This window comes from Capra hircus, chromosome 15, assembly GCF_001704415.2.
Source record: "Capra hircus breed San Clemente chromosome 15, ASM170441v1, whole genome shotgun sequence".
NCBI classification, from domain to species: Eukaryota; Metazoa; Chordata; class Mammalia; order Artiodactyla; family Bovidae; genus Capra; species Capra hircus.
Genome location: NC_030822.1, coordinates 28,116,732 through 28,138,287, shown reverse-complemented (window position 1 = coordinate 28,138,287; position 21,556 = coordinate 28,116,732). Strand labels below are relative to the sequence as shown.

Genomic DNA, 21,556 nt, shown 5'->3' with positions numbered 1-21,556 from the left:
CTGGCAAAGAGCCCAACACTAGCAAACAGTAATAAGTCTGACCACACCATGAGGCCAGCATCCAAGTGACCTCAGATACATTCTTGGTGAGGGTGTAAACTGGTGCTGCCGTTTTGGGAAAAGCCTGGCACTACTCCTCCCCAGCTCGTACAGTCACATACCCTTTGACCCAGCAGTCCCTCTGGCTGTTGAGAGGGAGAAAGGACATAGAGACAGAGACCAGTGAGAACCCTGGTATCAGAGATGATCAAAGAGGCTGGCTGTGGGTGTAGCTTTCCCCTGCAAGAGATATCTAAATCAACAGAAGACTCATGGGTGAACCTGTGATAAAATGATATTCAAATGGCCAATGAACATTTTAAAATGTGCTCAGCCTCATTAGGCAATCTCATTAGGCACAGAGGAAGCCACTGTGAGCACAATAAACTGTCCCCATGTCCTCACTACAACGGATTAAATGTTGAGGAGGATGTGAAGAAACTGGAATTCTCATGTGAAGCTTGTGGGTATAAATTTGTACAATCACTTTGGGAAATACGTGAACTTACACAAAAAGACCCAGCTGTTCTATTTCCAGGAACATACTCAACACAAATGTATATAAATGAGCACTATAAGCCCGATACATTACACCTGTCCTGCCGTGTGATACATAAGAGAGCTGTGAAGACTGTAGATCAGAATTCTCATCAAAAGGAGATTTTTGTCCCTCTTTCTTTTTATTGTACTATGTGAGACAATGGATGTTAACTAAATCTATTGCAATCATTCACAATGTGTCTAAACCAAATCATCATGCTGTATACCTTACGCTTGTACAATGATGTATGTCAATCTTTTCTCAAAGAAAAAAAATTGGAAAAAACAGAAAAGAATGCCCATAGCAGTACAGTTCATAATAGCCAGACTTAGGCAATACCCTACATGTCCCCCAGCAGATGAATTGTGGTATATCCACCCAGTGAAGTCTTATGTAGCAATGAGAAAAAACATACTACAAATATACCCAGTTTGGATGATTCTTGAAATATAATCTTGAGCCAGAGAACCAGTCTCAAAAGAATATTTTGTGTGAGCCTCACTTGTAAATTTCAGAGCAGACGAGGGTGGCATGAGGTTTGGAGAAGAGAGGAGTGACAGGCAAAGACACAGGTGCTGGTCAGGTCCTATTTGTCCATCAGAATGGAGATCACACCAGTGTGTTCACTCTGGGACAATGTATCACTCCTACACTGAGGACTTGTGCCTTTTCCTGTATGTTTGATATATTTCAGTTCAAAGTGCACATTTAAAGGAAGAGATTCAGGAGAACCGACTAAGAGAGGTGAATGGAGAGGGACAGAAAGAGCCTAGAGTGATGCTAAGGTTTTGGCCTGTGTAACCAGGTCACTGGAGTCCCCTTTCCTGAGATGTCAAAGAGCAGAGGAAAGGCTGGCCTGGGCAGGAGAGGAAAGATCAAATTCAGTCTTAGACAGGCTGTGAAACAGACGCTGAGCAGACTACCAGGAAGGATATCAAGAACCCACCTACATAGTCAAGTCTGGAGCACAAGGGGAGGTCAGGCTGAAGATGCAGTTTGGAAGTGCTCGTCCTGTAGACAGACTCTGAGGCCATGAGCCTGGATGAGGTCTCTGCGGGAGAGAGGAGGGAGGGTCCAGGCACAGAGTGGGCAGGAGAGCCCTGGTGAGGAATAAGAGCCACCGTGGAGACCCAGGAGCAGCCAGAGGGACAGGAGGAAAACCAGGTGAGTGTGGTGTCCACAGACCAGTGGTTTCAAGAGGGAGGGAGGGACCAGCTGTGTCTGAGGCTGCTGAGAGGTCAAGATGAGAGCTGAGAATTGACCACTGGATTTAGCAGTGTGGAGGCCACTGGTGAACTTGTCAAGGGCAATTCCACAGCACAGGAGCTGTTACTGTGTATTTGTGGAGGGGAACAGCAGACATGGCAGAAGAGGGGAGACAGCTACTGCAGCCAAGTCATTGGGTAGATGTGAGGAGGACAGAACTGCCCTATACTTAGTGCTTGACCTGTCAAGGGGAGGGCAAGATTCAAGCAAAAAGAGAAAGGTATCTGGCAGATAAGGTATTGCCTGAGGAGGCGAATGTCCTTCCCTTCCTCCTTCCTTTAGCTGACTCCAGGGCAGGGGGGTTCAAAGGTTTCTCCCAGGAAACAGATTCCTGCCAAGGTGAGGGCAGGGAGGCATTAGGCTGGGCCGGGGTGGGTGGGGCACCCTCCTCCCAGACCACTAATGCTTACTCAACCTCTGGCAGCAACAAAACCAGTAGGTGCCTCAGACCACAGCAGAGCTCAGAGAAACCTGTGGAGTCAACCGAGGAGACGGCATGGTGAAGTTTGCACCCCTGTCCGTGCCATGGGAGCGCAGACTGCAGACCTTTGTGGTTCTGCAGTGGATTTTCTCCTTTGTGGTCCTGGGTAAGGCGGGCTGGGCTGGGGGGACAAGAGACCATGGGATTCTTCATCTCATCTGCTGGCACCATACTAGTTAGGAACTGCTCCCCCAAGAGCTAGTGTCCAGCCTGTGGACAGACCCTACTAGACTGGGGATAAAATATGAACAGACTGTACAGGCTCTGAAATGGTCAACAGCCATTTCACACACTCACACACAAACATGCATGCACACACACATGCACGCAGTTACCATATGTATACTCCATGTCCTCCCTTAGAACCTCCCCCAAATTTTGCAGCTAAAGCATTTATCCCCAGGAAAGCAAGAAAACCAGCTCCTTACTGCTGGCATCCTTGATGACTGACTTGTGTCTCTGCTCTAAAGGTTGTTGGGACATTTTAAATGTCCCTACTGCTACTGCTAAGTCACTTTAGTCGTGTCCGACTCTGTGCGACCCCATGGACAGCAGCCCACCAAGCTCCCCCGTCCCTGGGATTCTCCAGGCAAGAACACTGGAGTGGGTTGCCATTTCCTTCTCCAATGCGTGAAAGTGAAGTCGCTCAGTCGTGTCTGACTCTTCGCAACCCCATGGACTGCAGCCTACCAGGCTCCTCCGTCCATGTTATTTTCCAGGCAAGAGTACTGGAGTAGGGTGCCATTGCCTTCTCCCTAGTTACCCCCATCACACAGATGAGCAGGGAAGCTGAGTGCCTTAGATGTGCAAGGCTGTAGGTCTGGGCTCCTGTGCTGCCAAAGGATGAAAGCGAAGGAGGCAGAGGGTTGAGAGAGGGCTGAGGTGTGGGAGGAAGTGTGGAGCAGGGGGTACCCCAGGGCAGGGGACAAGTCTCTTGGCTCCTGGAGGAAGGGTCCTGGGGGCCCAGAAGCAGGTAGGCTGATGCCTGAGGATCACAGGGTGGGGGTGGGGGTGGGGGGATGAGGGACATCTTGCTCACCTGGCCTTGGTGGCGCTTTGCCAGCACAAGTGTGTCTATCTGCCCTCATCCACCCCCAGCTCAGCCCAAGACCTGGGAACATCAGGAAGAGCACAGGGAGGTCGAGCAGCCCTCGGCCTGGAGCTAGAGCGAGGACAATTGAGAAGAGAGATCTGGGCCAGCTGGTGCTGGGAGCAGGAGCTTGTACCTTGTCCCTTACCCTGGGGAAAAAGGGGAGCCCCAGGAATGCTTTAGGAATGGGAGGGACAAGGTTCAGTCTGTGCAGTACAGGTCCCAGTGCTTGAAGCCTATGGATCTGCTGTGTTTGGAGTACGGGGGATAGACTGATGGCAGGGAGTACATATAGGGGGAAGCTGAGTGCCCTAGATGTCCAGGCTATATCAGGGGTCCCCAGTTTATGTGGCATGGGTCAAATCCAGCCCACTGTTTTTTTGCACTTGTACAGCCCAAGAATAGTTTTTACATTTTAAATTCTTGCATAATTTAAATGATTACAGGCCTATGTAATATCCTCCAAGTTGCCCCATAGAGCCAGAAAGTATACAAAATATTTTCAATCTGGTTGTTAAAATAAAGATTACTTACCTAGATCTAGGGAAGCTTCCAGTGGGTGGAGAGAAGGGACCCTTTCCAAAGATACTCAGGAGATGGGTCCACAAGGCAGGATTTATAGGCTGGCAGGAAAAGTAAGGGCTTCCAGTGGGCCAGTAAATGCTGGCCATACGGTGAACAGCTGGTTCACACTGGATATAGAGCAGGCATTTGGGAGAGGGGCAAAGAAGTAGCCAGAAAGTTTAACAAGGACATGTCACCAAGGACTCAGGGCCCAGAAACAAATACTTTCCAGCTGGTTTCTTGTTTACTGTTTCTTTTCCTCTCCTCTGTAGCTCACACACTCACACAGGAAGGTAAGCTCCTTTCAAACAGTTGGTCTTGCTCTCAGCTGAATCTCCAGCTCCTAGAAGAGTTGGTGTCCACTAACATTTGTTGATAAATGTCTTGTCCCTTCTGACTAACTTTCTGTGTGAGCTCAGCCAATTTGCATACCCTCTCTGGGCCTCTGTAAAGTGGAGTTTTACATATTTCCTTCTTGGTGTTATGTGAGAAGGTAGAGGCCTCTCTTCCTTAGGGTCTGAAAAGATCCCCAAGTTTGGTTTTGCCTGCTGACAGGAGCTAAGGGTGATGAGGATGGTGGGGAGTTCTTTCTGAGTGCAAGGGCCTCTTGAGTGGCTTTTTCCTAACCTTAACATGCTACGTTAGTTGCAAAAGCCAGCATGTGCTGTTGTAACACATCCAAACAGAATGTGTGTCCTACAAGTGAAAGACTTCCCCAGATCCTATGCTCTTCAGTTCAGTTCAGTCACTCAGTCATGTCCGACACTTCAGGACCCCATGGACCGCAGCACGCCAGGCCTCCCTGTCCCTCACCAACTCCCAGAGATTACTCAGACTCATCTCCATTGAGTCAGTGATGCCATCCAGCCATCTCATCCTCTGTCATCCCCTTCTTCTCCTGCCCTCAATCTTTCCCAGCATCAGGGTCTTGTCAAATGAGTCAGCTCTTCGCATCAGGTGGCCAAAGTATTGGAGTTTCAGCTTCAACATCAGTCCTTCCAGTGAACACTCAGGACTGATCTCCTTTAGAATGGACTGGTTGGATCTCCTTGCAGTCCAAGGAACTCTCAAGAATCTTCTCCAACACCACAGTTCAAAAGTGTCAATTCTTTGGCGCTCAGCTTTCTTCACAGTCCAACTCTCACATCCATACATGACCACAGGAAAAACCATAGCCTTGACTAGATGGACCTTTGCTGGCAAAGTAATGTCTCTGCTTTTTAATATGCTGTCTAGCTTGGTCATAAGTTTCCTTCCAAGGAGAAAGTATCTTTTAATTTCATAGCTGCAATCACCATCTGCAGTGATTTTGGACCCCCCAAAATAAAGTCTGACACTGTTTCTACTATTTCCCCATCTATTTGCCATGAAGTGATGGGACCAGATGCCATGATCTTAGTTTTCTGAATGTTGAGCTTTAAGCCAACTTTTTCACTCTCCATTTTCACTTTCATCAAGAGGCTTTTTAGTTCTTCTTCACTTTCTGCCATAAGGGTGGTATCATCTGCATATCTGAGGTTATTGATATTTCTCCTGGCAATATTGATTCCGGCTTGTGCTTCTTCCAGCCCAGCGTTTCTCATGATGTACTCTGCATAGAAGTTAAATAAGCAGGGTGACAATATACAGCCTTGACGTACTCCTTTTCCTATTTGGAACCAGTCTGTTGTTCCATGTCCAGTTCTAACTGTTGCTTCCTGACCTGCATACAGATTTCTCAAGAGGCAGGTCAGGTGGTCTGGTATTCCCATCTCTTTCAGAATTTTCCACAGTTGATTGTGATCCACACAGTCAAAGGCTTTGGCATAGTCAATAAAGCAGAAATAGATGTTTTTGTGGAACTCTCTTGATTTTTCGATGATCCAGTGGATGTTGGCAATTAGATTTCTGGTTCTTCTGTCTTTTCTAAAACCAGCTTGAACATCTGGAAGTCCTACTCTCTAGGGAGCCATTACATACATAATATGTATATAGATATATACACACACACACATATATATATATATATATATTTTTTTTTTTTTTGCCTCTAGTGGCAAGGCTTATATGAAAGCAGTAAAAGTGCAGAGTCCTAACCACTGGACTGCCAGGGAATTCCCTCCAGGGAGTCACTATTAACAACTCAGTTTTATTCTCTACAAGCAGTTTTCTTTTTCTTTTGAAGAAAAAATTTTCCTTTGATGTGGACCATTTAAAGTCTTTATTGAATTTGTTATAACATTGCTTCTTTTTTAAGTTTTTGGATTTTTAGCCCCTGAGACATGTGGAAGCTTAGTTCCCTTACCAGAGATTGAACCCACATGCCCCCTGCATTGGAAGGCATGATGGTAAAATATATATAACTTATACTTTGTCATCTGGACCACTTTTAAGTGTACAGCTCAGTGACACTACATTCATTCACTTTGACCGTCATGATTATCCACTTTCAGAACTCTTTTCATTTTCCCAAACTGAACCTCTGTACCCATTAAACAAAAACACCCATGTCTCCCTCCTCTAGCCCCTGCCAATCACCATTCTCTTTTCTGTCTCTATGAATCTGATTGGTCTACGAACCTCACAAAAGAGGAATCATCAAGTATTTGTGTGTATGTATGTGACTATCTTTATCTCACTTTGCACAATGTCCTCAAGAGTCATCCTTGTTGTTGTGTGTTCCAGAAATCCCTTCCTTTTGATGGCTGAATAATATTCCATTGTGCTATTTGCAACATTTTTCATCCTTTCATCCATCAATGGACTGATGGACATCTAGGTTGCTTTTACACTCCTTGTGGGTTGAACACTTCTCTGCCTTAAATATTTTTTAATAAAAAACTTGAATGGGAAAGTTGTAGAACAGTGGGAATAAAATGCCACCATTTTCACGAAAAAGAACATGTCCACACTGGTAGATGCTCATGCATAGAGGATGGAAGGATGCTTGCTTGCAGATCTGGAGGGAGGAGGCAGATGCCCGGAGACAAGGATGGCTCGGCGGTTGACTTAGATTTTTAAGTGTTTGTTTTTTTTTTAAATGCAAATATTTAATGTAAAAAAAATTATAAAGAATGTCAGCTAGGACTGTCTACCTTGGGGCAAAATCAAAGGTCTACATGGGTTGCTCCCACTTTCAGAAAACCACTTCTAGGGACTTCCAGACCAGGGAACTCTCAGACTAGTCAACTAGGACTCTCTACCTTGGGGCAAAATCAAAAGTCTACTTTCCTGGTCCCATTCAAGTTTTTTATTAAAAAATATTTAAGGCAAACAGAAAACTGATCAACCCACAAGGTGTGTAGAAGCAACCTAGATGTCCATCAGTCCGTTGATGGATGAAAGGATGAAAAATGTTGCAAATAGCACAGTGGAATATTATTCAGCCATCAAAAGGAAGGGATTTCTGGAACATGCAACAACAAGGATGAATCTTGAGGACATTGTGTGAAGTGAGATAAAGATAGTCACACACATACACACAAATACTTGATGATTCCTCTTTTGTGAGGTTCGTAGACCAATCAGATTCATAGAGACAGAAAAGAGAATGGTGATTGGCAGGGGCTAGAGGAGGGAGACATGGGTGTTTTTGTTTAATGGGTACAGAGGTTCAGTTTGGGAAAATGAAAAGAGTTCTGAAAGTGGATAATCATGACGGTCAAAGTGGATGAATGTAGTGTCACTGAGCTGTACACTTAAAAATGGTTCAGTTGACAAAGTATAAGCTATATATATTTTACCACCATAGAAATTTAAAAAACAAAACAAAGTGCCCTAAACAAAATACTGTGGAAAGTCAGCTCCGTGAAGGCAGGAATTTCTGTCTGTTGTACACGACTGAACCACCAGTGCTTGGCACATTATACGTGCTCAGTGTTATGTGAGTTCCAACCTATTTCCTCTGGTTTATGAATTTTACTACTGTTCATATTGGGTCAAAAGTCCTCTTCCTGGAAGCCAGCCAGGAGTGACAGACCCATTCTACTCTACTTTCACATTCAGTACAACTGGAGGCTGACATTTTAACAGCGTGAGTGCATGGTATTGAGGAGAAGGAATGGGATGAGGTAGGAGGAATATTCTCTGAGAATGATGCTCCATTTGCATTAGGTTAGGGTCAGCCCCTCAGACCTCCCGACTCTGAGATGAAGCCAGGGATAGCCTGCAGTAAAAGACTGGGAATTGTAGGTAAGAAGGTATTTCCTCACTTGACCAGGTCATAGCCATGCTGTATCCCTGACCCATGGGCCAGCCACAGGTTGGCCTCTTCCTTCCTCCCTCCTTCAGCAGCAAAGGGCAAGATGGTCAGAGAAAATAGCATGATCAAAAGCTAAGAGACTGAAGGAACATCATGTCTCCATGTAGATACACTGAACAATTTCATGTGGCCAGAGTATAGGGTCCATATGGGTGAATGAGGCTGCAGCAAGATGGGGGTCATCTAGCTATGCAGAATCTGAATACCAGGCTGAGCTACATGGGCTGTTTTTAAAGTCATGAGAAAGTCATGGAAGGACTTTAATTAGAGGGGGGATCTGGCAGGATTTATAAATAGACAGATGGGCAGTGAGTGGGCAGAGAGAGGGCTGGGCAGAAAGCATTTCTCCTGTTTCTTTGGGGTCCTTAAGGGTGTACATTAGAAAGTGTTAATCTAGTCACTTCTCTCCCAGGCATTTATTGAGCACCCAGTGAATATAGACTACTTAACTGGAAAGAAATGGGGGTGCAGGGGTAAAACTGGAACAAATAAGCAGCCTGGTACAGTGGGGAAAACTTAGCGTGGAGTTGGGTCTGCTGCTGCTGCTGCTGCTAAATCGCTTCAGTCGTGTCCGACTCTGTGCAACCCCATAGACAGCAGCCCACCAGGCTCTGCTATCACTGGGACTCTCCAGGCAAGAACACTGGAGTGGGTTGCCATTTCCTTCTCCAATGCATGAAAGTGAAAAGTGAAAGTGAAGTCGCTCAATCGTGTCCGACTCTTAGCGACCCCATGGGCTGCAGCCTTCCAGGCTCCTCCGTCCACGGGATTTTCCAGGCAACAGTACTGGAGTGGGGTGCCATTGCCTTCTCCGGGTCTACCTGGCTTCAAATCCAGGCTCCCAGTGTAACATGGACAGGCTGCATTCTTTCCTCCTTGAAGTCAAGAGAGTCTCACCCCTTCCTCCTCGGGCTAGGGCTGGACAGGACAGTGCTGCTAGTTGGAGGAGAGCTTGTTCCTTCATTCCTCTGACTGCTCGTCTTCCTGCTTCCCTTCCCAGCCCAGATCTGCATTGCTGTCTTCATAGGCCTCCTGTTCACAAGATTCTGGATCTTCAGTGTCCTATATGCAGTCTGGTGGTACCTGGATCTATCCAAGCCGTGGAGGGGGGGCAGGCGCAGTGAGGCCTTAAGGCGCTGCATCATATGGAGGTACATGAAGGACTATTTCCCCATCTTGGTGAGTAATGGGGTGGCTGGGGTGTGGTCAGGACTGTAGTGCCCCACACGTCCATGGGAAGTGTGATCCTCTGTGCAGTGAGCAAATACTGGGCTGGGAGGCAGAAGCTGGGCTTTCACCACTCTGTGGCCTGGGGAGGAGTCACCTTCTGTCTGGCCAGGATGTAGGGCCACTATGAAGATGGATGAATGAACAGAATTTGAAGGAGCTCTGTGAACCATATATTGTGGCACACCTTAGGTATCTTACAGACGTAAAGCCCTTAGCAGCCATGCTTAGGGGTGCAGGTTATAAACTTAAGGTTCTAAGAGATCACCTAGCCCCACACTTCATAAGATGAGGAGACTAACCCCTAGAAAGGAACAGGATGTGATTGAGGTCACATACAAAGTTCTTCTGCTGGATTAAAGTTTGTCCATAGTCAGTCTAGAGGGACGGGGGGAGGACAAGGAACTTGTTCTAGGTTCTCTAACCTGCCTCTCACTCTGGTACATTATGCATCCTTGGACAAGGACTTGCCGCATCCTGAATGTATCCTGGATACTGTATCCAGTGATCACACCGATCCCTGACACCTGAGTTCTTTTGAATCTCTGACTTTCTGACTGAGGGCACCTGATGGCCATTTGGACACTTGACCCTGGACCCAAAGTTCAGACCTGAGTGGAACAGGATCCTTGATTTGAGTGAACTGACCTTTGACTCCTTTCCTGAATCCCAGACAGACTAAAGTCTTAGATGTAAGCAACTGGGCGAGGATGATTTATTGACCAGATAGAATGGGGAAGGTGATAGGGACACAGAGAGGTGCCAGCAGGGACAAGTAGGCCTCCTCTAGAAGCAGGAGAGTGAGTGGACAGTGCTGAGCCGACCTGAAGGGACCAGGTTAGGGGGTGGTCTTCCCAGGCCCCATATCCGCTTCCTATGCAAGGTGCCCTCCTGGGACCTTGTCAACAGAAGCTAGTAGGGTTTGCTGGGGCCTTAGAGGAGCCATGGGCCTGCCACAGGCAGAGTCCCTCATCCTCACCCCAGAATCTCTCAACTTTGAGATTATGAATTCCCTTCTCTCTCTGTCTTCTTCCCAGACAAGAGTTTCCATGGGAAAGTGTTGTGACATCAGCTACCAAGCCAAGGAAAAGCCATAAGTAGTTTCTGGCCTCAAGTCGAGCTTTCTGGGTCTCTTTGTGGATTCTGTCCCTGTGGTCTCACTCCACACTGTAAACTGAATCCCAAGTCCAGCAGGGAAGGAAAGGTGGCCTGTGAAGGGAAGTGCACGTGCAGGCCCAGAAGCTGACCAGGGCTTGGTTTCTGAGCATTAGTGTGACTAAAGCAGAAGGCACACTGGGGATGAAGTTGGAGAGGTTTTTAAGGATAAGATAAGGGAGACCAGTGGGCTTCCCAGGTGGCGCTAGCGGTAAAGAACCCACCTGCCAATGCAGGAAATGCAGAAGACGTGGGTTCAATCCTTGAGCTGGAAAGATCCCTGTAGGAGGGCGTGGCAGCTCACTTCAGTATTTTTGCCTGAAGAATCCCATGTACAGAGGAGCTTGGTGAGCTCCAGTCCATAGGGTCGCAAAGAGTCAGACTCGACGGAAGCGACTTAGCACGCACATGTAAGGGAGACCACTGCAAGCTATTTCACAGAAATGAAGTCTTCAACTGAAAGCTCTCCAGCGGGCTGTCTTCCTGCCATCCTGGGGCCTCCAAAGGGCCTCCTTTGCACCTGGAGTTTCTGCCAGTTGCAGAAAATGATTCTGTGCCTATCTTATCCACCACTCTCCTGCTTCTCCCCCAGAGAGGATTTCTCAGCCCTGACACTACTGACAATGGTGGGACACTGGACACTGCAGAATTCTACCTGCACAGTGTTCAGGACCCTTGCCTACATCAGGCCTTTGGCGTTACCACCTACACAGAAGGCAGGCAATACCACCTAGTGGCCAGCAGAGGGCGGGCTGATGAGCACTTTGACTTGCTTGTCCTGGCCTGGGAGCCTGCAGGGGTGGGGCTATGGCCCGAGAGTCTGGACCGCTGCACTTCCCAGGAGCCCCTACAATTCTTCCACACACTTCTACAACACAGGGCTGGAAGGGATCTTACGATGGCTAGGAGGTAGGGGTACCCAGGTAAGGAGTCCACACTCGACTGGAGCTCCCACCCATTCATAAGCCTCTGTACTCTGTGTCAAATGAGCCTGTGTTTCTGAGCTGCCTTCAGCTCTTACTGATTTTATGAGCTGGGGTCTATTGGGGGGAATTTCAAGCAAAGTAGGGAAACTATTATATTTCTGAGCATTGGATCTTTCTAAGTGCAACATTTGGGCTTCCTAAAGAGCTAATTTTTTTTTTTTGTCAAGAGAATGCATTTGGCAACTTTCTTTTGCCAAGAGAATGCACTGGTCATAGCAGACATCCTCTTCCAAGAACACAAGAGAAGACTCTACACATGAACATCACCAGATGGTCAACACCGAAATCAGATTGATTATATTCTTCGCAGCCAAAGATGGAGAAGCTCTATACAGTCAGCAAAAACAAGACCGGGAGCTGACTGTGGCTCAGATCATGAACTCCTCATTGCCAAATTCAGACTTAAATTGAAGAAAGTAGGGAAAACCACTAGACCATTCAGGTATGATCTAAATCAAATCCCTTATGATTATACAGTGGAAGTGAGAAATAGATTTAAGGGACTAGATCTGATAGACAGAGTGCCTGATGAACTATGGACAGAAGTTCGTGACATTGTACAGGAGACAGGGATCAAGACCATCCCCATGGAAAAGAAATGCAAAAAAGCAAAATGGCCATCGGGGAGGCCTTACAAATAGCTGTGAAAAGAAGAGAAGCAAAAAGCAAAGGAGAAAAGGAAAGATGTAAGCATCTGAATGCAGAGTTCTAAAGAATAGCAAGGAGAGATAAGAAAGTCTTCCTCAGGGATCAATGCAAAGAAATAGAGGAAAACAACAGAATGGGAAAGACTAGAGATCTCTTCAAGAAAATTAGAGATACCAAGGGAACATTTCATGCAAAGATGGGCTCGATAAAGGACAGAAATGGTATGGACCTAACAGAAGCAGAAGATATTAAAAAGGGGTGGCAAGAATACACAGAAGGACTGTACAAAAAAGATCTTCATGACCCAGAGAATCACAATGGTGTGATCACTCACCTAGAGCCAGACATCCTGGAATGTGAAGTCAAGTGGGCCTTAGAAAGCATCACTATGAGCAAAGCTAGTGGAGGTGATGGAATTCCAGTGGAGCTATTTCAAATCCTGAAAGATGATGCTGTGAAAGTGCTGCACTCAATATGCCAGCAAATTTGGAAAACTCAGCAGTGGCCACAGGACTGGAAAAGGTCAGTTTTCATTCCAATCCCAAAGAAAGGCAATGCCAAAGAATGCTCAAACTACTGCACAATTGCACTCATCTCATATGCTAGTAAAGTAACGCTCAAAATTCTCCAAGCCAGGCTTCAGCAATATGTGAACTGTGAACTTCCAGATGTTCAAGCTGATTTTAGAAAAGGCAGAGGAACCAGAGATCATATTGCCAACCTCTGCTGGATCATGGAAAAAGCAAGAGAGTTCCTGAAAAACACCTATTTCTGCTTTATTGACTATGCCAAAGCCTTTGACTGTGTGGATCACAATCAACTGTGGAAAATTCTGAAAGAGATGGGAATACCAGACCACCTGACCTTCCTCTTAAGAAACCTATATGCAGGTCAGGAAGCAACAGTTAGAACTGGACATGGAACAACAGACTAGTTCCAAATAGGAAAAGGAGAACATCAAGGCTGTATATTGTCACCCTGCTTATTTAATTTATATGCAGAGTACATCATGAGAAACGCTGGGCTGGAAGAAACACAAGCTGGAATCAAGATTGCCGGGAGAAATATCAATCACCTCAGATATGCAGATGACACCACCCTTATGGCAGAAAGTGAAGAGGAACTAAAAAGCCTTTTGATGAAAGTGAAAGAGGAGAGTGAAAAAGTTGGCTTAAAGCTTAACATTCAGAAAACGAAGATCATGGCATCTGGTCCCATCACTTCATGGGAAATAGACGGGGAAACAGTGGAAACAGTGTCAGACTTGCTCCAAAATCACTGCAGATGTTGATTGCAGCCATGAAATTAAAAGACACTTACTCCTTGGAAGAGAAGTTATGACCAACCTAGATAGCATATTCAAAAGCAGAGACATTACTTTGCCAACAAAGGTCCATCTAGTCACGCCTATGGTTTTTCCAGTGGTCATGTATGGATGTGAGAGTTGGACTGTGAAGAAAGCTGAGTGCCAAAGAATTGATGCTTTTGAACTGTGGTGTTGGAGAAGACTCTTGAGAGTCCCTTGGACTGCATGGAAATCCAACCAGTCCATTCTAAAGGAGATCAGTCCTGGGTGTTCATTGGAAGGACTGATGTTAAAGCTGAAACTCCAATACTTTGGCCACCTCATGCGAAGAGTTGACTCATTGGAAAAGACTCTGACGCTGGGAGGGATTGGGGGCAGGAGGAGAAGGGGACAATAGAGGATGAGATGGCTGGATGGCATCACCGACTCAATGGACATGAGTCTGAGTGAACTCTGGGAGTTGGTGATGGACAGGGAGGCCTGGCGTGCTGTGATTCATGGGGTCACAAAGAGTCGGACACGACTGAGTGACTGAACTGAACTGAAGTGAACTGAAGAGCTAATGGTGGAGAATCAGGCATATTCCCCCAGGAGGACCTGTCTCCATCTGTTGTTCCCCCTGTCACAGCTGGTGACATTCTGCATACATGGTCTTGCCCTTTGCTTTTCCACCTGATGAGCGATAGTGGCCACCTTCCCCTATCAGGACAGGAAGAGTTGCATTGTATGTCCCTATGGCTACACAGTGGCCCACAAGGAAGCATTTCATAATTTGTCTAAACAGGCTCTGTTGATGTACATTTGACTGGGTGCCAAGTTTTGGTATTACCAAAGCAGGGGAGGGGGCGGACTTCAGTTAATAATCGTGTTCAGATGCCGTTTGCACAAGTGTGAGAAATTCTGTAGCTAAATTCCTCGGCAGTGGAGTTGCTGGCTTAAAAAGGTCAGTTACATTTTTCCATTTTAATACTGATAGATATTGCTTCATTGCCTTTAAGGGGGTTGTAACAAAATTATTTTCTCACTAGCTGAGAAAGAAAATTCATAAAATACTTCAGTATGGGGAGTCAGGTATGTTTTTAAAGAAACATACTGAGATGAGTTCCTAAGGAAACACTTTCCCAATGAGACTAACCAGAAATATCTCTGCTTGTCCTTATTTTCACATTCAATAAATTCCCACTGCATGAGTGAAAGAAGTTTGCCTTTATCTGTGAAGCAATGGTGACTCCACCTAAGGTCCCCTCAGACTTTCTGCAAAGGGTCGAGGGTAACCAGAGGGCAGAGTGGGGGCGGGAGTTTGCAGAGATCAAGTCCAGGTCAAGGACAGGACAAGCTGGGACTGTCCAGCTGCGGTAGGGCAGATAGGCCCAGACTTCCAATGCTGTCCCTTGGGTCCACCTCCAGTGCTATCTCTTGGGCCTCTGCTCTGAGATGGCTGGCCAGGCCTCTGGGGCCTGAAGGTAACAAGCATCCTCAGGGCCAATGCTGAAGATTTCAGCTTGTTGACTTGATGACCTTTCATGGTGCCAAAGCTGAGCCTGAGTGGAATGGACTGCCTGCGCCTGGAAGCGCAAATTACGAGGCCTGGTTAGTCTTGTTAGGGAGCTTCCTGCCAGGGGCTTAGGGCTTGGGTCAAGGGGCCTCAGGGCCTCTGAGTCTAAAGGCTGTGCCTCCCAGAGCCCAGGGCTCTGTAAAGGGTGGGCCCTGCATTTCCTGGCAGAGTAGGGAAGGGGTTGGTCACACACAGAATCACTGGCAGTTATCTTTGCACATTGAAGCCTGTCTAGTAACTGGTGGGAGCAGCATTTTGTTTTTAAAATTATTTTATGTTCGGCTGTGCTGAGTCTTTGTTGCTGTGTGTGGGCTTTCTCTAGTTGCGGATAGCGGGGATTACTCTTCATTGAGGTGCGTGAGGTTCTCATTGCGGTGGCTTTCTCATTGGGTTTCTCTCTTGTTGTGCAGCATGGGCTCTAGGCACGCGGGCTTCTGTGGTTGTGGCTTGTGAGCTCAGTAGTTGTGGCACACAGGCTTAGTTGCATCCTAGCATGTGGAGTCTTCCTGGACCAGGAATCGAACACATGTCCCCTGCATTGGCAAGCAGATTCTTAACCATTGGACCACCAGGGAAGTCCAGGAGCGACATCTGTTAACTCAGTTCTGCCCCCTCTGTCCTCACCCCACTTTGCCTGGAAGCTGCTGGTGATGAACAGCTCTCCTCTCCCACTCCTTCTGGCGGTTTCTGGTGCACCCTCTGTGCTGCAGGACCAACCAGACCTGGGAAGAGCTGCCAATAGCTAGGGGAAGAGGCGGATAGATGGTAATGATGGTCTGACACAGGGGGAACAGAGAGCCATCAGGGAGACACTTGAATTGTACAGAGGGGTAAACAGGACTAAGGCCAGCCTCCAGGTCTGCAGACTCTTTCAACCACCCTGATATAGCTAGCGAATTCTCACTCCCAGGTCCTACGTGCTGAGTTTTCTCAGAGGGAATTTGGTTAGAACAGGGCTGTTTGAGTGGCAGTCCTGTGTGTGGCCCTTGATGGTGTATGAACTATGCCAATTATGATTATCCTGTCCTGTAGTCTTGGTAATTCCAGGGAACCCACAGACCTGAGATTCTCAGCAGAATGTAGGCAGGGCAGGGTCAAATGTCCACATTTAATACATTGAAAGCTGGAGAGGGAGACAATTTGTCTGAAGCTCACAGCAAGTCTGAGACTTGGGTGGCAGCAGGGTCTCCCTGGGTGCATTCACATGTATATCTCCATCTTCCTAAGAACTAGAGGCTCAGAGAGGGGGAGCAAGTTACCCAAGATCACACTGGTGCTGGCAGAATGGTATGAGGTGCAGCTCCGATTCAGCAGATTGCTGTCCCTGCAGCTGGTCAAGACTGCCCATCTGGACCCCTCCCGGAACTACCTCGCTGGCTTCCACCCCCACGGGGTCCTGGCCACTGGAGCTTTTACCAACCTGTGCACAGAGAGCACCGGGTTTTCCTCACTCTTCCCTGGCATCCGCCCACATCTGATGATGCTGAACTTGTGGTTCTGGACTCCTTTCTTCAGGGATTATATCATGTCAGGGGGTGAGTTTTCCCAACCCTGAGTAACCCAGTTGGGTGAGGGCTGCAGGCATGGAGGAGCGATTTTACAGAGGGCTGTCAACACTTCTGTACTTCTTCCAGGTGAATGTGTAGTGGAGAAGGAGGCTAGATTCAAGGAAGCACTTCCCACAGCTCTGTGCTTAGTGATCCACTCAGTTGGGGGTTGGGAAGACCTGAAGGGCTCAGTCCCGGTCCTCAGGGAACTCACAGTTGGGAACTGGAGTGGAGCCTAGCCCACATCTCTGCCCATGGTCCCTGCCCTTTCACCCCATACCTAACTACCTTTCTCTCTCCCCAGGGCTGGTCCCCGTAGACAAGGAGAGCGCCGCTCACATTCTGAGCAGGGAAGGAGGCGGTAACCTCATGGCCATCATTGTTGGGGGCGTCCAGGAGGCACTGGATTCCAGGCCTGGAGGCTACAAGCTGGTGCTGCGGAACCGCAAGGGCTTCATCAGGCTTGCCCTGATGCACGGGTATTGGGAAGAGGGCTCTGGGTTCAACTGGAGATTGGCAAGGATTGTGTTTTGGCGGGAAGACAGCACAGATGAATACACATCCTATTTTGGCAGGAAGAGTCACAATCCATTGACAGTGAAGATTCTGTGTTGGTGGTCGATGTACTGTCTCATTCCCAAATAGCCAGAGAAAATTCTAGAAGGGAGATTTGGTGATGAAAGGGAATAGGGTCAAGGGTCATATTACTGAAAACTTGCATTACACCTGAGTCTAGGGCATTTGGGAGAATGGTGTTTGGGGCATAGCTTAGAGCTGTTCTCTTACCCTGAAGCATCTGTGAAGAATACAAGCTAACTAGGGAAGAGGAAATTTTTCCAGAAAGGTTGCATGTTTTATGCCTGGAAGGGCTCTCTGAAGCATTCTTTTCTGTCATGGTGTAACTGGGAAGTCATGGTCCAGAGAGGAGCCCTGACCTGCCTGAAATCACAGAACAAGGCTGTGGTGGGTCTGGAGAACACCCAGGGCCTCCTACTTTTGTCCCAGGGCTTTGTCCTCTGCTCCAGTTCCTGCTCACTAGGTCCCTGCAGCAGGCTATGTGGCCAGCTTCTTGCCCCTCCAACACGCTCTCTCCTGTCTCCCTCTAGGGCAGCTCTGGTACCTATCTTCTCCTTTGGGGAGAATGACGTATTTAAGCAGGTTGAGAACTCCCCTGGCTCCTGGGTGCGCTGGTTCCAGGACCGACTTCAGAAGATTGTAAGAGTCTCCATCCCGCTCTTCTATGGCCGTGGAGTCTTCCAGTACAGCTTTGGTCTTATGCCCTACCGCCGGCCCATCACCACCGTGGGTGAGCCTAGACTCGGGGTGGGAGAGGAAAGGGCTACACAGTCAGGGGCTCAAGCTGGTGTTGCAAAGGGGACTAGACATGAGCCAAAGACATCATTGAATTTCATGGAGTTCACGTTCCAGAGTGTGAAACAGATACACAGGCAGATAACCCTGATGAAAGAAAGTCTGGGATGGGAAATGTAACTGAGACAAAACAAACGAACAGTCACCTCTACTGATTACTGGGCACCTGCTGTGTGTCAGGTACTGCACTGACTGCTTACATGCAGCAGCTTAGTTTTCCCAGCAACCTTGTAGGCAGTGATTATTATCACCATTTTACTAAAGGCAAACTGAGACTCAGAGAAGGTAAATCACTTCCAAAAGATCACCCTGTCCTTGATACAAAGTTGAGGTTTGATCAGGGTCTACTTGATTTTTTATGATGCCAGAGAGGAGGGTTTAATTCTGACAGGAGGATCTTGTAAGGCTTATTGGAAAAGTGGATACAAGAGAAGGGCATTCCAGGTTTGATAGCATTGTGTGTAAAGTAGCAATCAGCAGGCTGTGAAGGAGAGCCTGAGGGATTTCCCTGTAAATAATGGGCATGGGCCTTAGTGCATGGATTTAGCACCATCTTTTCAGCTATTTGATTGTCTCATTTGCTTTGTCTTGGATTCCAACTAGGTTTCAAAGGCAAAGCTTGTAGAGGGAGGTCTTTTCATCTCCACTCACCCAGTCATTTCTTAGTTGAGTACAGACTTGGCCAACCCTCTCTACACCATGACTTTCCCTGGGTTGTCTGGCAATATTTTCTTGAATATAATTCACAACAGATGCTTCCAGAACTACTCTCAAGAGAAGAAGACAGGACAGCTGCTTTCTGAGCCAGGCAGAACTTGAAGAAGGAGGTGGATAGGTCCTCCCATGTCCTCCCTAGAATGGGGGGCACTGTAGTGGAAGGAGAGGAGGCAGAAGGCACTTGGGCTGTGGGCCACCTCCTCTCAGACATACAGACACTTCCACTCATGGGATGGGAGACTCCCAGATCCACGTGTCCATGAGGCTAAGAGCACAACCTCAGGGCTTACAACCAGTCACTGATTCTTCCTAAGTGACCCTGACCAATTTACTCAACCTCCCCGAGTCTCAATGCCTCAGTTGTCAAATAGGAATAATAGCAGGTTCTATCTTCTTAGGATTGTTAGGATGACTTAAGAGATAATGCATTAAAATGCATTAAAACTGGTGCATTAAAACACCAGCTGGTGATATTGTTAATATATCAGAATCTTGGAGTTGCCCTAACATCTTAGAATCTATGACTCAAAATAGAATTGAAAGGGAAGGAGAAAGAGTGCTTACCTGCTCAGATGACCGTTGTGGTGGGAACCCCGAGGGTCCCTGTGCCTTCAGTGGTTCCTACTCTGGGCCACCACTCACCTCTATGTCTTGCAGTGGGGAAGCCCATCGAAGTGCAGAAGACACCACATCCCTCCCAGGAGGAGGTGGACAGGCTGCACCAGCGCTACATGAAGGAGCTGGAAAACCTCTTCGAAGCCCACAAGCTCAAGTACAACGTCCCCAGAGACCAACACTTGGAGATCTGCTGAACACCTCCCCAGAGAAGGGGCTCCTCCAAAGGGCAGTGCTGGCATTAGGGAGGATGGAGGAAGGTGCTGTGATCCCAGAAGGCTTCCTGGAGGTGTCTGTTGAACACAGCTCCAGAGCCTCCCCTGACTCCTGCAGCTCCACCCCACGCCAGGCCCTGGGTCACAGCTGGCTCCTTGGCAGAGGAGACCGGGCTCTGGCGTAGGTGACTTGCTCTCCTGCGCTGACTCCTCTGTAGTTGGCCCTCTCCTTCATTCTGCCCACCTGAGAAGTGGGAGAGGATGATGTCTGTGTCTCCGTCCTCTGCGGTCCTGTCACTCAATGGGCAGGACAAGAGCAGCTCCAGTTAGCAGGTTTCTCTGCCTCTGCCTTGAGTGACAGCACAGAAGCAGCCCCAGCTGCTACAAGCTCCCCCATCCTGCATTCTGCCTGTCCCAGCTCCTCCCTCCCTGAGATGAAGAGGAGGGCGAGGCCGCAACCCCCTGACTTATCCTGGCACCTTCAAGTTTCTGAGTCCTCTGAGCCCCAGAGTGGCAGCCAGAGGGGCCGGAAAGTGGGGAAGGAGACTGTAGCTCTATCACTGGCTGAATGACCATGGCAGTCCTCTTCACCTTCCCTCTGGGTCTCAGTTTCCCCCAGGGACTAAGATGACCTCTGACCTCAGCTGTGATGTCACATTGGCTGAGAGCTCCATGAGTCAGCCGCTGTTCCTCCTTTGTAACTTCAGCCCTGACCTTGACACAGAAGGGAGCTCCATAAATGTCAATTCATCAGTGAAAGAATTCTGTTTCAGCCTTCTCTTCCTCCACCCTTCTCCCCAGCTGGCAGCCTCCCATTGTGTCCCAGCCTGGCCCCCAGCCCTGCTGCCCTGTGTCCCCTTCCCAGATGGTGGCTCAGATGGGCCACAGAATGGCATGCTACTCCTTCCTCCCTGGCCAGTCAGCTCCAGCTTACCACCTCTGCCCTGTTCTGCGGGAGACAAGGGGGAGGCTATGTGCAGACACAGGGCAGACCAGGGAGAGAAGGAACATGAGGAGTGAATGGTCCGTGTCTGCAAGCAGGGCAGATGGGGACAAGCCTCTGATAAGGAAAATTCTGGGTCACTGGCTCTGGGATATGTGTCATGAATGATCAGACAGGATGATAGGGTAGGACCAGTACTATGAACGCCCACATCTGGAGTGGGAAAGCAAGTTCTTTTCCCTCTAGAAGCTAATCACAGCAATAAGTACAAATGGGGTGTTGGGGGTCGGGGGAGTAGGGAGAAATTCTGTGGATGTAAACTTAGATTCAGTAACCCTGGGCAAGACCCATCCCCTTTCAACCTCAGGTTTGTTTTCAGGGAAATAAGAATTACAGTACCTAACTTGGGTTTGTGCTTGGAATAGATAATATTATGAGATGGTTAACCATTCCCCATCCTGTGAGGAGTGCTGGGGAGTAGGAGTAATTAGCAGGCAGGCCATAAATCTACTCAGCATCTCTTGATGGCCTGTTCTGACCCTAGGAGGTGGGAGCAATAGGGTCCCGAGAGGGGGGAATCAAGTGCAGTGGGGTTGAGAGGGGAAGTGATGGTTTCCATCAAGGGAAGAGGAGGGAAGTGGCAGGTAAGCAGGGCCATTGAGGAAGGACTAGATTTTCCAGGAGAGAAGTACCTGCCCACTGCAGTTTCTATTGCTAGTATTGAACCACTTCAGACTTTAGTGGCTGAAGGCAGTAAAGATTTATTAAGTTCACATCTCTGTGGATGGCTGGGTGATTCTCACTCTTTCAGCTCACACTTGCTGTGTCTTGGGATCTGTTGATATCTTTCCCAGGATGCTCTGTCTCCTCAATTTGATCATCCAAAGGTCACCTCCTTGGTCAAGCCCTGCACACCCACCACCCTCAAGCTAAAACCCTGCTCTCCCAATCCACTGCCTGAATCAAAGTTAGTTATCCCTCTTGTAGAGAAGTTTGGTGTGAAAGATCTATGACTGATGAGTGGTCAAGTTTGTCACCAGAGAGCTGGAA

At 48.0% G+C, this 21,556-nt stretch overlaps 1 protein-coding gene across 1 annotated transcript; it reads left to right on the top strand.

Annotated features, from left to right (window-relative positions):
* Positions 2,296-20,315, top strand: LOC102172465 (2-acylglycerol O-acyltransferase 2-like). The gene is made up of 6 exons (XM_018058960.1): positions 2,296-2,433; positions 9,222-9,400; positions 16,429-16,633; positions 16,950-17,124; positions 17,752-17,951; positions 19,391-20,315. The coding sequence occupies exons 1-6, from the start codon at positions 2,343-2,345 to the stop codon at positions 19,543-19,545; spliced, it is 1,005 nt and encodes a 334-aa protein (XP_017914449.1). The 5' UTR covers positions 2,296-2,342; the 3' UTR covers positions 19,546-20,315.